This window comes from Lissotriton helveticus (assembly GCF_964261635.1).
Source record: "Lissotriton helveticus chromosome 1_1 unlocalized genomic scaffold, aLisHel1.1 SUPER_1_unloc_77, whole genome shotgun sequence".
Taxonomy (NCBI): Eukaryota; Metazoa; Chordata; class Amphibia; order Caudata; family Salamandridae; genus Lissotriton; species Lissotriton helveticus.
The window spans coordinates 627,498-644,486 of NW_027611722.1; the positions used below are offsets into that span (position 1 = coordinate 627,498).

The 16,989-nt window shown below is 48.2% G+C and overlaps 3 protein-coding genes and 1 long non-coding RNA gene across 4 annotated transcripts in view; 2 read left to right on the top strand and 2 right to left on the bottom strand.

Moving 5' to 3' along the window:
* The window catches only part of LOC144806467 (uncharacterized), a 40,608-nt gene extending 35,392 nt beyond the window's left edge, over positions 1-5,216 (top strand). Inside the window, exon 4 of the long non-coding RNA XR_013605811.1 lies at positions 5,074-5,216. This is a non-coding gene — a long non-coding RNA (uncharacterized LOC144806467). The remainder of the gene's footprint in view (positions 1-5,073) is intronic.
* The window catches only part of LOC144806462 (uncharacterized), a 368,766-nt gene that overhangs the window by 325,880 nt on the left and 25,897 nt on the right, over positions 1-16,989 (bottom strand). The window lies entirely within an intron of this gene.
* The window catches only part of LOC144806464 (uncharacterized), a 498,581-nt gene that overhangs the window by 88,235 nt on the left and 393,357 nt on the right, over positions 1-16,989 (bottom strand). The window lies entirely within an intron of this gene.
* LOC144806468 (uncharacterized) lies at positions 6,401-12,494 on the top strand. Its single transcript, XM_078672826.1, has 2 exons — positions 6,401-7,747; positions 12,278-12,494. Exons 1-2 carry the CDS (start codon positions 6,540-6,542, stop codon positions 12,492-12,494), a joined length of 1,425 nt encoding a protein of 474 aa, XP_078528952.1. The 5' UTR covers positions 6,401-6,539.

A 16,989-nucleotide genomic window follows, 5' to 3' on the forward strand; every position in this document is an offset into this window, starting at 1 on the left:
CCAACCACTTGGCCCCCGGGGGACTTAGTAAATTCTTTGCGGTGGAACGTGCTCATCGTGTTCCCAGCGGGAAGGCTAAGCTGGTTCCCCTCCGAGGCCCATCATCGCGAGGCTGTTCCATTTTCGTGATCGGGACGCAGTGCTGCAATCTTCCCGGGACAAAGGACCGGTGAAATTTGAGAATGCCTCCATTTCCTTTTACCCTGACTATTCGCCTCTTGTCCAGAAGCAGAGACTTGGATTTCAAGGTGTCAAGAGGCGGTTACGAGACTTGGGCTTGAAGTACTCCTTACTGTTTCCTACCAGGCTGAGGATTGTGTATCGGGAACGTACTTTCTTTTTTGACCGCCCTAGTGATGTCAGTGACTGGCTTGATACTCTGCCTGAGGGTCGGGATCGCTCCGGATACCGTGGCGGCGCTGATGGAGGTGTGGCCGAGTGATGACCTCGTCGGTGGACCCCGTCGTCTGGACTTTTGTCTGCTGTATCAGCTGAGTTTGTCCTTGGAACTTATTGGACCTTGATCGGCCCGGGGGTGGCGGGGCGTGAACAGGGACTCTTCCTCCTCCTGGGTTCTTAGCGTAGTTTAGTTTAACTATGGGGCGACAGGCACACTGCAAGTTGGGGTGGCTTCTTAGTCTTATGCAGGGGTGCAGGGTGGGGGGTTTGTCATGGGTGAGTTTAGGGGTGGGGGGTGTTTGTGTGTTTTTGTTTCTTCACGAGGCGTCGTATTGATTCTTGTGTTCTATGTGGGTCTTGCTCCTTTCACGCATTGGGGATGGGGGCGGTGAGTTGAGACTTTTATCCTGGAACGTCAATGGTTTGGGAGATAGGATTAAACGGGGTATTGTTTTGAGGTACCTTAGGCGGCATTCCCCCGATATAGTCCTCTTGCAAGAGACCCATCTGATAGGTAACGCTTGTCAGGCTCTTAACCGACGTGGTTACCGCCTAGTGGCCCACGCGGGGTTTACTTCTGGGTCAAGGGGGGCTGGCATCCTTCTTAGGTCTTCCCTCCCTTTTGCTGTTGACGAGATCAAGCTTGATGATAGGGGGCGCTACGCCATGCTCACTGGGAGGTGGGAGGGGAAGACCTTGTCCATACTTTCGGTCTATGTTCCCCCTGGCCTACAGACCTTAACCTTCGCTGACTTGTGTGGTGTCTTTTTGGGTCTTCCTGAAGGGCTTCTAATCATGGGGGGGGGGACTTTAATTCTGTTGTCTCTGGCGCTTTGGACCGACATCCACCTAGAGACCTGCCTATGGCGCACATGTGGCTTAGCGACTTGTTAGAGACCTTCGGGCTTGTTGATGCTTGGAGGTTGCTGCACCCCACGCAGTTACAATACACTTTCCACTCTGGGGCCCATGGCAGTTTGTCCAGGCTTGACTATTTTTTATTGCCCGCAGTTCAGTCCACCGCTATCAGGGAACTTCGTCTGCTTCCTAGGGGAATCTCGGATCACTCCCCATTGTGGCTCCGCTTTGAGGTTGGTGTGGGGATTGAGGGTAGAGTGGCTCCGATTAACCCGTGGTATCTTCATGACCCCCTGATTCGTTCCAGCCTTGTTACAGCCATTGAGAATTACTTTGACGAAAATGTGGGGTCTGTCTCATTGTCTATCTCGTTGTGGGAGGCCTTTAAAACTGTGATCCGTGGGCAGTCCTTATCCCTGATTGCTGCTGCGAAGAAGGCTTCTGCTGGAGAGGTGGTGCGGGTGGAATCCGAGATTGCTGCCTTGGAGGATGATCTCAGTCTTGGTGTAACTAGCGTAAAGTTGCACTCCCTTGCTTTGAAACAGGCGGAATACAAGGCTCTTGTTACGGATGCAGCGAAAGTGATGTACAGGGAGCAGCAGGGGCGATTGGATGACGTTGGTGATAAAGCGGGCAAGTTGTTGGCTTGGTTGGATAAGAAGGAGAGAGTGAATCGTGTTGTACCAGTGTTGGAGAGACTTGATGGTGAGTGTGTCACGGACCCTGTTGGGATCGTTCAGTGCTTTGCGGACCACTTTGGGACTGTGTACACCTCAGTCTATGATCGAGACGAGGAAGACTCTCGTTTATTGTTACGGGATATCGCTTTGCCTCGCCTTTCTGATTTAGATAGGGACCTCCTGGATTCCCCGTTCACTGTGGATGAAATCGCAGTGGCGATCCGTTCACTTCGTTCGGGTAAGGCGCTGGGCCCCAATGGTTTGCCTATCGAGCTGTACAAGCTACAGCCCGACAAAATTGCGCTTCATTTAAGGGACATGTTTCTAGAGGCCTGGGAGTCGGGCTCCCTTCCTTTGGACCAACGGCTTGCCACCATTGTTGTTATTCCTAAAGAGGGTAAGCCTCGGGACCGCTGTACCTCCTACAGGCCTATCTCTTTGCTCAACGCCGAACCCAAGATATTGGCAAAGACACTGGCTAACAGATTGGTCACTGTGATCGGAGACCTGATCCATCCGGATCAGTCCGGCTTTATCCCGCATCGCAACACTGCTTTAAACCTGCGTAGACTACACGGAGTTCTCGCGAGAGTTGGGGCGCTTACGGAACCAGCCATTTTGGTCTCTCTAGACGCTACCATGGCCTTCGACATGATCGAATGGCCCTACCTGTGGGCGGCCCTCTCGAAATTCGGGTTTGGGCCGGGCTTCATAGCCTGGGTGAAGCTCCTTTATGAGACTCCCCTAGCCCAGGTAGTGGTTAACGGACGAGTCTCTAGCGTCTTTGAGCTTGGACGGGGTACCCGGCAGGGCTGTCCGTTGTCTCCATTGCTCTTTGCTCTCGCTCTTGAACCGTTGGCGGAATGGCTCCGTTGGGAACCGTCCATGCGGGACATTCGATGGTCCCCTGATTTCGAGGATCGCGTCTCCTTGTACGCAGACGATATCCTCCTATATCTTACGTCGCCGCAGAAATCCCTCAATGTGCTTTTTGACGTGCTTGCTTCCTTCGGCAAGAACGCCGGTCTCGTGATCAATTGGGCTAAATCCTGCGTCTACGTTTTGGCAGGAGATCTTCCTCCGTTGCCGCGTAGATTTCCAATCCCGGTGGCGAGGACCGGTTTTAAGTACTTGGGGATTTATATTTCCTTGGATCCCGTAATGCTCTATGATCTTAATCTGTTGCCCCCTCTTCAGCGACTTAAACTTGATGTAGCTCGCTGGCGTAGGTTGCCACTGTCGCCCCTTGGCAGAGCGGCGCTCTTTAAAATGATGTCTTTGCCCCGTTTTTTGTACGCGCTACAGAACTCCTTCGATCCTATTCCCTCCAGCTACTTCCGTGAAGTGGAAAATTTGCAGAGACAGCTTGTCTGGGACGGACCTGCTCGTATCGCCCTCTCCAAGCTCACGCTTCCATGGTTTGATGGTGGCATAGCCCTCCCAGACATCAGACGTTATTACTGGGCGTCCCAGCTCAGCGCAATCAACCATGCGACCTACGCTCCGGGCCCGGCCCCGGCTTTTTCCATGGATAGGCTTATCCTTCCGGGAGGGTCTTTCAGTAGAGCACTGTACTCTGGGGTCCGCCGTGGAGCACTGACCGGTCCCACTAAGATCGCTGTGAGAGTGTGGCGCGATGCGACTGCGGCCTTGGGCTGCAGTGGTAGATTTACTCGAGCCACCCCCCTGTACGATTCGGAATGCTTGGGTTCTCTGTGGCGGACGAAAGGGTTTGATAAATGGGACATGATTGACATTAGCAAGGTTGGTGACTTGTGGTCGAAGGGGACAGTCAAGTCCTTCGACGCGCTGCGTCTGGAGTATGACCTGGGCGGCACTGAATTCTTCCGGTACGCTCAGGTCCGTCATGCTTTGTTGTCGGTGTTCCTAGTGGGCACCGATATTCCTGAATCCTCCCCGTTGGAAGACCGCATCCTGGATGGACATGTACCCGACAGTACGATCTCCTTAATTTATAAAAAGCTTATTAATAACAGAGCTGATCTACTAATTCGCCTTAGAGACGCATGGTGCTCTGACGGCTTGGAGTTAGATGACAAGGACTGGCAGTCGGCTTTGTCTTCGCCTAAAGAGGTCGCTATCCCTGCCCGACTGCGATTTGTCCAATTGAAGATACTGCACAGAGTGTATGTCACGGGGCCCGGTTTGGTTCGTATGGGATTTTCTGTGGATGGGTTGTGCAAGCGTGGCTGTGGTATGACTGGCACCTTTCTCCATATATTGTGGGAATGCCCGGAGATGGTACGACACTGGGCCAGAGTACATGATGTCATGAGGAATGTTACGGGTGTGTCCCTGCTGCCCGAAGCCAGGCGTTGTCTGCTCAATGTTTGGGAGCCTACTGACTACAATTCCGCACAAACTAGGTGGGCGGCCCTTGGTAACATGGTCGCCAAAAGGGACATTGCTCAGCTTTGGGGTTCACATAGGCCGCCTACCCTTTCCACGTGAAAGGAGAACATGGATTGGTGCATGTTTCGAGAGAAGACTGTATACCTATCCCGGGGACGTCCCAGCCAATGGGGTCGTATCTGGAATGCATATCGGGGTAATATCTGTACTCCCCCACACGATTTGTCTACCGAAGTGCCTTTGTCCCCCTAACCTGACGTTCACCTGTTATCCCCGATACATTTGCTGTTTGTCTCCTCGCCTGCCCCTCTTCATGTTTTCATCGATTGTCATATGTTGATTTCTTGAGCTCCGCCCACATGGACCCATGATGATGTGCTATTTATATTTTTTGCCTTGTGAAGTTTTGTTGTTCTTGTATGTCTGTTATTTTCAATAAAAACTTTAAAAAATAATAATAATAAATAGTATCCTTTTTTAAATATCTGTTTGGTGCCAGTGCATATGACTTTAATTTCTGCCTTTGGGATTCTATGTTACAAGTCCATAGGGTGCATGTATCCTTTGTGAGCTTAATAAAATGTTGAAAATTCTATAAATCCTCACTCCTACATCCAAGTACTCCCAGGCTACCATTCTACACTCTGCACTGTCTGAAAAACAGCTCAACATTTTCAAAATTCTGCAACTCTGCATTGATTTGGCTTGTAAATTATATTTTGGGAAATTTTCATGTATTAACTATTTAATTTTAATACTATAGGTGATTGAAATTACTGACGAAGAAAGCAAGATTTAGCACCAGGCAACTGAAGTCAGTGCCATAAGAAGGATTATTTTTGAAAAACTGAAGGACATCCAGCATTCTACGTTTAAACAATTTCCAAAATCTAGGTGTGGCGAGGAAGTGGGAGCTCAGGAAAGTACTATACTGTAAGTGAAGTCTCTAATTTAGTATTTCGTTAACCCAGAGCAAAGCCATTTCTGTGCACAGAATAATGTGCACATAAAACATCATGTAATTCCAGAGAGGAAGCACACACTGCATAAAAGAAAGTTATAACAAAAAGTTTCTCCTGCAAACCATCAAAGAAAAGACGCTGAGAGAAGACTCCGAAGCTGACACGTTAACACCCAAAAGATTGGAAAATCACCTTTGTTCAACAACCGTTTTTAACCAGTTACGCAAGTTTGAGACTATCTGCCTCTGGGTAGAAAACCGCGACCCACTCTGCTCACTCTGGCGAAAACCTTAAAAATTCACCACTTTATTGTGTTCATAACCATCTCAGATTGTTTCCTTTTTATTGTGTACTGTTCTGTAATTCTATGTAAATCGCCTCAACATTATCTGCTGTGCATGAATGATATGTAAAACTGTTAAAGATAAAAATCGAATAAATGAGCACAGTTGCGCTATAGGTAATGTAAATAAATCCTCATCTTCAGAACTACAAATCTTAACCTTACACCAAACATAGAAAGGGTAAAAGGAACTGATGTTCTGGGACTAATGATCCACAATAGTACTGTGCACGTTCTAACGCCTTCAGTTACTGCCGTTACGTCAGTGCAAAAAGGTACTTATCAGTTTAATCATTAAATATCAGACTAACACCTTATCACTGCATTGCTAAGAACCTATACGAATAGATTCGAGAAAAACTTCAGTCACAAAATAAGTTGCTGCTGGATAGGCTATAACCTAAAGACTATTATCTACTAAAAACATTTCGACATGTGTTACAGGGCTGCTTCCAGACATATTTTGCTCAATTCAAGTGTTAAGAAGATTACACACAATTTCTTTTAGAGATAAATGCTAAACATTATCTAAACAAGCCCAACTCTAAAATTGGGTTCACTCTTACCGTGGCATATAAGCAAGAGAAAACTAAACATAGAGATATTAACTCTAGGAATACACCTTATAAAAACACGACCTGTGAGAACAAATTCAGTGTTCAAAAACGCCTCAATCAAGGTAAAATAACCTAAGTTGGGGAAAAAAGTTACATATGCCAAAAAAGATACAGCCATAAATCTGATCTCACAGAATTTGACAGAATGAACACTGGGGAAAACCACTTTCAGTGCAATGTATGCCCAAAAAGTTTCAGGCGTAAATCTTATCTCACTGAACATATGAAAATCCACACTGGGGAAAACCACTCTCCGTGCAAAGTATGACAAAAAAGTTTCAGGCGTAAATCTTATCTTACTAAGCATATGAGAATGCACACTGGGGAAAAACCTTATCAGTGCTCTGAATGCCAGAAAAGGTTTAGTATCAAACCGAGTCTATATCTACATGCATTAACCCACTCTGGGGAAAAACCTTACCAGTGCGCTGAATGCCAAAAAAGTTTCGGCCGTAAATCGAAACTCACTGAACATATGAGAATCCACTCTGGGGAAAAACCTTATCAGTGCTCTGAATGCCAGAAAAGGTTTTGTAACAAACCGAGCCTATCTCGCCATGCATTAACCCACTCTGTGGAAAAACCTTATCCGTGTGCTCAATGCCAGAAATGTTTCAGTGACAAAAGAGGACTTACTATACATACAAGGACCCACACTGGGGAAAAACCTTACCAGTGCTCTGAATGCCAGAAAAGGTTTTGTAACAAACCGAGCCTATCTCGACATGCATTAACCCACTCTGTGGAAAAACCTTATCAGTGCTCTGAATGCCAGAAATGTTTCAGTGACCAAAGGAGTCTCACTCGGCATATAAGAACCCACATTGGGGAAAAATCTTTTCAGTGCTCTGAATGCCAGAAATGTTTCAGTGACCAAAGCAGTCTCACTCGGCATATAAGAACCCACACTGGAGAGAAACCTTATCAGTGCTCTGAATGCCAGAAATGTTTCAGTTACAAAATCAGACTCACTGAACATACAAAAGTCCACACTGGGGAAAACCCTTATCAGTGTTCTGAATGCCCAAAACATTTCAAACGTAAATCACTTCTAACTGCACATTTGAGAATCCACACTGGGGAAAAACCTTATCAGTGCTCTGAATGCCCAAAACATTTCAACCGTAAATCTATTCTAACTGAACATTTGAGATTCCACACTGGGGAAAAACCTTATCAGTGCTCTGAATGCCAGAAAAGGTTTAGTTTCAAAGCCACTCTATATCAACATGCATTTACCCACTCTGTGGAAAAACCTTATCAGTGCTCTGAATGCCAGCAATGTTTCAGTACAAAAAGTAGTCTCACACGGCACATAAGAATCCACACTGGGGAAAACCGTTATCAGTGCTCTGAATGCCAGAAATGTTTCAGTGAAAAACGCTCTCTCACACGGCACATAAGAATCCACACTGGGGAAAACCGTTATCAGTGCTCTGAATGCCAGAAATGTTTCAGTGAAAAACGCTCTCTCACGCAGCATATAAAAACCGACACAGGGGAACAACCTTATCAGTGCTCTGAATGTCAGAAATGTTTCATAAACAAATGCAGTCTCACTAAGCATATAAGAATCCACACTGGGGAAAAACCTTATCAGTGCTCTGAATGCCCAAAAGATTTCAGACTTAAATCACTTCTAACTGCACATGTGAGATTTCACACTGGGGAAAAACCTTATCAGTGCTCTGAATGCCAGAAATGTTTCTGTGACAAAATAAGACTCACTCAACATACAAGAATCCACACTGGGGAAAAACCTTATCAGTGCTCTGAATGCCACAAATGTTTCAGTGAAAAAATCAATCTCACTCAGCATATAAGAATCCACACTGGGGAAAAACCTTATCAGTGCTCTGAATGCCAGAAATGTTTCAGTGTAAAAAGCAGTCTCACTCAGCATATAATAATCCACACTGGGGAAAAACCTTATCAGTGCTCCGAATGCCAGAAATGTTTCAGTGACAAAGGCAGTCTCACTTACCATATAAGAATCCACACTGGAGAAAAGCCTTATCAGTGCTCCGAATGCCGAAAATGTTTCAGCCAAAAATCTCATCTCACTGAACATGTGAGAATCCACACTAGAGAAAAAAAATTATCAGTGCTCTAAATGTCAGAAAAGATTCAGAGGAAGAGATGGTTAGAAGCGCCATAAGAAAACACACCATCAAAATAATTCAGTGCTCCAAGTGCCAGAAAAGCATCAATTTTAAACGCAATCTCACTCTACATGAGCAGACGCACACAGGGGAAAAACATTACCAATGCGGTGAATGCCAGAAATTCCTATTTGATTGGCACAGCCTCACTAACCAAAAGCGACTCCATACTGATGAAAAACCTTATGAGTGCTCTGAATGCCAGATAAGCTGCAGAGAAAAACGCTATCTCACCATGAGAAACTCCACACTAGAGAAAATCCTTATGCCTTAAAAGCTTGTATCTGAAAGACTGTTCTGCTTCATGAGAGATCCCACTCTGGGGAAAAACCTTAGGAGTGCTCGAAATGCAAGCAACGTTTTGGTTACAAATTACTTCTCACTTGACATGAGCGAACTCACACGGGGGAATAAAGCCTTATGTGTGTTATGAATGTCAGATAAGGTTTAGTCTTGAATACAATGTCATTTCACATGAGAGAATTCACACTGGACTAAAGCCATATACAGAAGGGGAAAGCCAGAAACGTTATACTCAGAAAGGAGATCTCGCTAAACATGAGAAATGCATCCACATGAGGTGAAAAGTAAGGCGTATCTTGAGTTGCAGAAAAGCTTCTAACAACCTGACTTTACATGAGAGAGCACATATTGTAGTTGCAATAGAATTCATCAAGAAACTCTTGCAGGATAACTTAGGCTGCCCGCATGAAACCTCCAAAGAAATTTCAGGCCTGGAAATATTTTTAATTGCAACAGAATCCACAATTTGAATATCTGAAAGTTACAAAACTCTCAAGGTCTTTACTTTACACAGAGAAGTGTTAGTGCTTGCAAAAATCAAATAATTGCCAAAAAAATCACAATAATAATGCCTTACATTTTACTCCACCCAAAAGGTTTCTACTTACCATTGATTCTTAACATATGACTGATATCTATATTTTCATGATAAGATTAAGCCTATGCAGAGTTCCTCAATGAGGAACTCCGCACAGTGAAAAAAAAAGTCTGGCGGTCTACGCGTAGTTCCGCGAGCAGCGGAGTACGTAAGGGTCATGCTGTTTGTGGTGATTTTGATCTCCTGGTGTTTGTCCCGCCCTGTAAAAATAATCGCGAATGGCACCATGTTCAGCGCAAGAGGGTGCAGCTGCTTCTACTCGAGCAGCAGCTTTGTCAATTCGAAGTAAGTTTTCTCAACGCGAGTGCTTGTGACCTGCCGCGACCACTCACATTGAGAAATCCGACGACCCACTTTGAGAAATCCCCCCAGGAGGTTGATTTTGCTCGCCAACTAGACCATGGCGAGCGCGAGCAAGGAAAAATCTCATTAGGAGGTGGATTTTCCCCGCTCTGGCACATGACGTTGAAGAGCGCAAGCGTCGAAAAAAACCTTGCTATGCTCCATGGAGCGGAGTTTTTAGGAACTATGCGAGCTCCGCGGAGTACGGAAAACTCCGCGAGCAGAGTTCACCACCCAGAATGAGATAATATACAACAGCAGGAAAACATAACCAACCAGTTACTTGCCTTCGATAACGCTCTTTCTGGTGGGTACTCCTTTACCTGAAGATTCCTTACCGTGTGAATAATCCCCACACGCCAGACTGGATCCTCAAACTTTAAAGCACTCCTGCTGCACACAGTGGGAGACATCATGCAGCTCAGTGTCGACATCATTCTGCTCCAGAAGTAACAAGCGTAGACGCATAGAAGCACTTCCCATGCGCACAGTGAACAACTAAGAGGTCTATGAGTTCATTATCTCACAGGTCTGTATCACATATGCAGTCCCTGGGCAGATATTAATTCACCATTTTGATCATGATTAGAATTCAGATGAGGCCTTTTCATTTCCAAAAATTCTAATTGTATTCTCAGCAGCAAGGGTATATATAAATCGTTGAGTGATGACTGCGCAGTGCTCAAGATGAAAGTGATATGATGATAAAACAGTCCGATCCACATTTTGTTCACAGAAACAGGGCTGTAAATTGCTTTTGTACAATGCAAGTTAAGCAAAGGTGATTCTTAGAAGACATCATTTATATGAAATAGTCTCTGTTTAGTCAATGTTTCAACCCTTCCAGTTAATTACTGTGGACTCATCAGGACGTTAGATCACCGTCTCTCCCATATGCTTCTCACACTATATTCAATACAATCCAGTAAGGATTCTTCTGTATTTCGGGGCAGCGTACCTGGGAGCCAGTGAATCCTGGGCTCGCTGTCAAACACGTTCAAGTATGACATTTCCTGATTAGACCACTGTCATTGACTGTCTTGTCTGTGAGAAACTGCACCCACCCTCCTGTGATGGTGGGCAGGAAGACCTTCACCGCCAAGTGAAATGCTCCCAACTCCAACAGCTTGATGTGGAGTTTGGTCTCTGCCGGTGATGAGGGTTCCCTAATCTCTATCTCCCATATGGCCTTCCCATCCCAGACGTGATACATCCGTCACCACTGTTAAGTCTGGGTGGAATAGGGAGAGGGGTCTGCCACTGGCATAATCTAATTCACTGGAGAAAATGTTGGATGCTGCCTACAATAGGGCGAGTCGGTGTCTGGAAGGACAGGAAGAGGTTTTGCAGCTGTGCCAGCTGTAGCAGCAGGTCACTCAGTGGCATGATGTCCTGGACGTTGCCTTTGTGTGCCATGGCCATGAAAGAACTGGGAGACCTGCTGTGTTTGCAGCAGGGTCTGGCGCTGGCAGTGTTGCAAAACCCTACTGTAGCCAAAAGGGGACGAGATTTGTGATGAAATTGCGTGGCGGAGGCAGACAGACCCAAGGAATCTGTGTGGGGCCTAGTCCGCTTTCTTGCTTAAAAGGTGAGAGCCATCGAATAGCTTGTCCATTAACGATGCTTGGGTATCTTTAGAGAAGCATATAGATCTAATCCAGGCAATGCACCGAAGTTCCACACTCATGTCAATCGCCTGACCAAAGCAATTGGCTGTGTCCAAGTCACAACATAGTACAAACTTTGCTGCAACACATCTATCCTGAATAGCTTGTGTTCGTCGGCAGAGTTTAGGCCACTGTTTCCCACACGGCATGAATATATTTGGGAGCATTGTCATTCAGACCCTCCTGGATATAGCGATGTGCAAAAAAAAATCGCCAGTTTTGTAACAAGCCTGCACTTTTCATAAAAATGCCAGTGAATGCTACCTCGTCCTTGCATTGAGCCAGCGCTCGCCAATGGGCCAATAAAAGGCCTGCCTGCTATTTTGCATTCATCAATTATTTTATTTTGGGGATATTAAGTGTTTACAACAGGGGTCTTCAACCTTTTCTGAAGTGAGAGCCACTTCTGATCAGTGAAAGTCTTGAGCTACTTAAGGCTAATGATCTTGCACATTGTTACCAGACAGTTTGTCAAGTAGGGCCTTTTAGATTGAAGACTAACCATCTGTCTGCGCCTTCCGCGCCATGGTACTCCTATGATCTCAAGAAATGTAAAAGAAAATGTAGGCACCAACAGCAATGTTGGAGGAAGAGTTACAGCCTGTTGTTCAACACAGTTAAATCACTTTCATCCTTTGGTTATAAAAACTTAGCAACTCCCAGCCGAAAAGCTGTGATGAACTAACCGAATTCTATTTTCCAAAGTAAATAAAATATTCCTGAATTTTAAGATAAAACCAGATAATCTTCAGGGACAGATACAGTGGAGTAACGTACGGTGAATAAACTAACTTTCCATTTCCTGGTAATGAGTACATTCACCCCACTTTCTGAAGAGAAAGTCTCTAATCTTATCAACACTATGAAATTTGGAGCCCTGCAGATTCTTACCCTCCATTCAGTAGTTTCAGCTACCATTTCTGCTCATCTCACTTTGTTATTAAAATGGTGCTCAAGTCTGGCTTGTTTCCAGATGCTTGGAAAAAGGTTTTCCAGATGCTTGGAAAAAGGCATTGATTTTGCCACTTCTAAAGACTCTTTCCCTCGATCCCTCAGATGGAAAGAACTACAGATCCAAATTGGTCCTTCCACTTCCTGCTAACATTTTAGAAAAGGACATGAATCAGGTAATCACCACCTTCTTTGAAAATATCCTGCTCGACATGAGTTCAGACCCTACTACTGTATAGAGTCGACCTTATCGGCAGTAACTGAAAAGATCAGATCCATTGTGGATAGAGGAGATTAATGCAGGCTTGATCCTATTGGTTCTAACAGAACTCCACCAAGCATTCCAAGTAGGAGATGTCGTCTGGCGCCATGCTCTTCAAATCTCCCTCCTAGCCAGCAAAATTAAGTAAAACACCAGTTTTTGTTGGGGCCCTATCGGGTCTGAAGCTCCCCCCAGTGCAGGAGTAAAACCAAATAGTATAAGAGTTGGGCTTACCTCAACGATGCGACCCAGGGCTCTAGAGATAGTCTTACCCACATTTGTCAAAAATTCTTGTATCTTGAAACAGGACGCGAATACATGGACATCATCTGCATTCTGAAGGCCGCATCTCATACAGCTGGCTTCTCCACCTCCCTTTATCTTGGATAACTTAAGGGGAGACCAATAGATTCTATGGAGTGTAAAAAAGTTTTTTTTTCTCAGTGCAGCAGATTTAATCAGGGGGTAAAGAGTATCTAGAGATACTTGCCATAAAGTTTCCAACTCCTCGCTCGGCAAGTAGTTCTCCCAGATTCTGTATAGTTGATCCATCTTTCTGTCTGTAGCTGCCAAAAGATGGTTATACCATTGCGCCCCCTTTTTTTTTCCTAGGAACTAGATCCTGTAGTACGCTTTCCATACTGCTATCCTCTATAAGTGGCCAGCTTTGCTTCCTACAGCAGGACGAGAGCTGATAAAACTTGAACCTGGACAAAGTACAGTTAGTAATATGGTTCCAGTATTCCCAGGAATGGCATTTGTCACCCAGTACAATGTCTCTCCAATATACAACTCCTGCCTCTTTTAGTGGGTAAGCAAGAGAGTCCAAAATACACTCCGCTGTACCAGGATATCCCAAACTGGTGCCCAATCACTATAATAGGATAGTCCTAAACAATTTCGAAAGTCCGATCTCGACCTAGCCGCCGAACGCATAGTCTTTAAACACATTTTTTTTCAAGAATTTACGAGAATCGAACTTGTTCATGAAACCTAGCTCCTCTTCCCCTACTAACATGGCTTTAAACATGCAGCCTATCAGCGAACTGTCCGGAGAGAACAATAGCATTCTACAGCTCTTTAGTTGATAAGCCCAACAGTACAGCTGGAAGCCTAGTAGGGCCACCCCCTCGCTGGAGTTTGCGCCTTAATTTCTTCCAGGATAACCAGATCGCTTTACTTGCCCAGATAAAGGAAGATATCTTGCCTTGGATTTTTTTTCAGAACAGAATTTTATTGAGCTGTTAAAAAATTACATAAGACATACAGTGTTCCGAAACCCCGGAAAGACTGTGAGCATGAGATCAACAATCACATTGCAGGGGGCGTGGCCAAGACGGCGAACATGGCGGACGTAGCCTAACCGAGCTCCGTCCCGCCAGCCGCATATCCTGCCTGCATCCTACGTCGCCCCGACTGCACTGCGCCCAAAAACCTGGTGGCAGACGGCGGATCCGACGGCGACGCCTCGGCAGTGACTCCGGTGTCCCGGCGGTCTGCGGCTGGGGAGATACAGCCGCCGGGAGTCCTGACGGCGAAGGGGCCTGCCTCCGCACCACGGCCGGGACCTCGATTTTGGGCTGATCCGCCCGGAAGTGTGTGGCAGCCGGGGCGCGCCGGCCGGAAGGTGGCGCTCCAGTGAAAGTACAGTGGCGGAGAGGCGGCCGGGACTGATCGAGCCCCGCTGCCGCCTGGACACTTGCTGCGGTGGCGGCAACACCAGCTGGGGAGGACGAAGTCGGCGCCCGTTCTCCAGCGGAGGTGGGGTAAGGAGAGGAGACTGGGTGTAAGGCCTAGTGGGGGAGGGGACGCCCTGGGACTGTGCCGGGCCCCATTCGGCGGCGGGATCGGGCCGCGGGGCTCTGAGACACTGGAACGCTAGGGGGGTGGCGGCCCTGCCGACCCCCTACTCGTCCCCCCCTCCCCCCTCCATATTCGGACTGTGACCCTGCTGGACTCTTCCTGGGGGCTGGATTACTGCTACACCCCTGCTCGGTGGCCGCCTCGGGCCGCGGTGGGGGGGAAGTGACCTGGACAGACCCCCGCAGTCTACTGGCACGATCCTGGGCATACAAGCGGCCCCCCAAATTGCTTTGATACTACAACCGAGAGGTGGGGCACGGGTGTTGGACTGATTGCTGCGGGCCCGCAGCGGAGTGAACGGTCCTGATACCGCGTGGCACCATCCCCAGCCACTGCACGTATAGCGCCTTGCGGGAGCTCCACGGGGGTGTGCTCCATCTCCGAAGGTTCACGGCGGTCAGGGAGACGTTCATTATCAGAGGCCGTGCACGAAGTGAGGAGCGCATTAGACTGCTGGTCCCTCGTGGTCGAAACCATCACTCTATCCGAGCCATGACGAGAGGGGGCAACAGCGGCAATGCTTCAAAGCAGGGCCCAATGGACAAGTTTGCAGGACCCAGTGGGAATGCCGGAGCATCTGGGGGTCCCCAAAGCGCGGGACCCGACAACGCGGCGCTGATGGCGGCGATCACGCAGTCGAGGGACATGTTGGACGCGAAGATCGGGGCGGTCGGAGCCGACGTGACCTTGCTCCGGCAGGACCTACGCAATGCGGTGGCCCGCATCACCGAAACGGAATCCAGGATCACGGAGGTCGAGGATGATGTGGCCGTCCTCAAGAAGAAAGTTGCCGCCATGGAGGGGATTCAGAAGGGACTTGCGCTGCGGGTGGAAGATGCGGAAGGGAGGGCCAGAAGGAACAACCTGCGCTTCGTTGGCTTCCCGGAGGACTGTGAGAAAGGAAATATGGAGGCCTTCCTGACCCAATGGCTTGAGGGATGGCTCCCCCCAGACACCCTGTCGCGCTGTTTTGTGGTAGAGCGGGCGCACCGAGCACTCCTTCCAAAACCACCTCTTGGCGCTCGCCCCCGCTCGGTGATTGCCAAATTGCTCAACTACCACGACAGGGACGTTATCCTGCGACAGGCCCGCGCCCAGGACCCTCTCATGTTTGAGAACCACAAAATCCTTGTGTTCCCGGACTACACAAAGCTGGTCCAACAGCAGAGGCAGTCGTTCACCGCGGCAAAAGCACGTTTACGTGAGCTCAAAATTCCCTATGCTCTACTCTTCCCGGCCCGCCTCCGCGTGGTCTTCCAGTCCCGCACCCAGTTCTTCAACTCTCCGGAGGAAGTATTTGAATGGACGGACGAGACTGTGCGTGTCAAGGTGAACACCCCCCCCAGGCGGAACTCGGACTCGTCGACCACCGGGAGACCTCCGAAACCACCCAGAAGGTCACGCAGCAGAAGCAACTGGAGGGCGCGCTCCCAGAAACGCCCTCCTCCCCGCGACGAGTCGGCCGAGGCTCCGGAGGAGACAGACTCTTCCCCATCGAAATCCTGACGCCCTTCTCTTCACACTGACTCCGGCGATGGATCTACAGGACTATTGAGGTGCTTGGCTGTATAGTATAGGCCAGGCGCTGCTCTCGGACGTGCCACTCATTGATGGACTACACAATTTCATACTCATGGGTGGACAGTGGGTCGGGTGACTCCTCTCCAAGGGCGGGCCTACTCCCGGAGTTCGTTCCCACGTGTTAAGTGGGAGGTTGTTAGATACCTTGTGGGTAGTTGGGTGGGATCCATTGGTGTAGTGGGTCTTGGATCTCCCGTTGGAGGTCTGTGATTGCCTGCACCGCGACAGGTACTTCAATGTTTCTGAGGTATGGGGTGGGGGGTTGGAGAGGGGGTCGTTGGTACAGTTTGGGGCAGGGGAAGGGGTGCAGGGGGGGGAACCGTGGTTTTGGGAGTTCGGGAAACATGGGGGGGGGAGTTGGATCTAGCTCTAGCACGGTGTTTGCGGGAACCTGGGGGCGATTGCATAGGTGCGTGTGGTCTTGGTGGCCCGATACTCTAGAGATTTGGGTGATTGATGGAGGCTGATGTACAGGGTGCGAGCCCCCCGCATGCTACGATACGCGTCCTAAGTTGGAACGTGAGAGGTATGCTTGACAAAATCAAACGTAGTGCGGTTCTGCGGTTGGGGAAGACTGAAAAAGCGGATGTATTGTTACTTCAAGAGACGCACCTCATGGGTACAAAAGTTCTTAGTCTGCGGAGGTATGGCTATGACCAAGTGTTTCATGCTGGGTTCACGAGAGGGTCCAGGGGAGTTGCGATCCTGATACACCGCAGGGTCCCTTACACACATGATACACAGTGGCTGGATGTGCATGGACGGTACGTGTTTGTTAAGGGGAAGCTGGGCGGTGAGCCTGTGGTCTTTGGCAGTGTGTATGCTCCACCCCCACTACAAGACGCTCTGATTGAACGACTGTTTGATATCTGGACTGGCATCCCGCTTGTGTTGACGATTGTGGGTGGAGACTGGAACGACGTGATGGACGGAAGGCTGGATCGCTGTAGACCCGGGGGAGGCCAGTTGACAGATGCCACTACACGCCTGAGTAGGATGGTGCAGGGGATGGGGTGGATTGACACCTG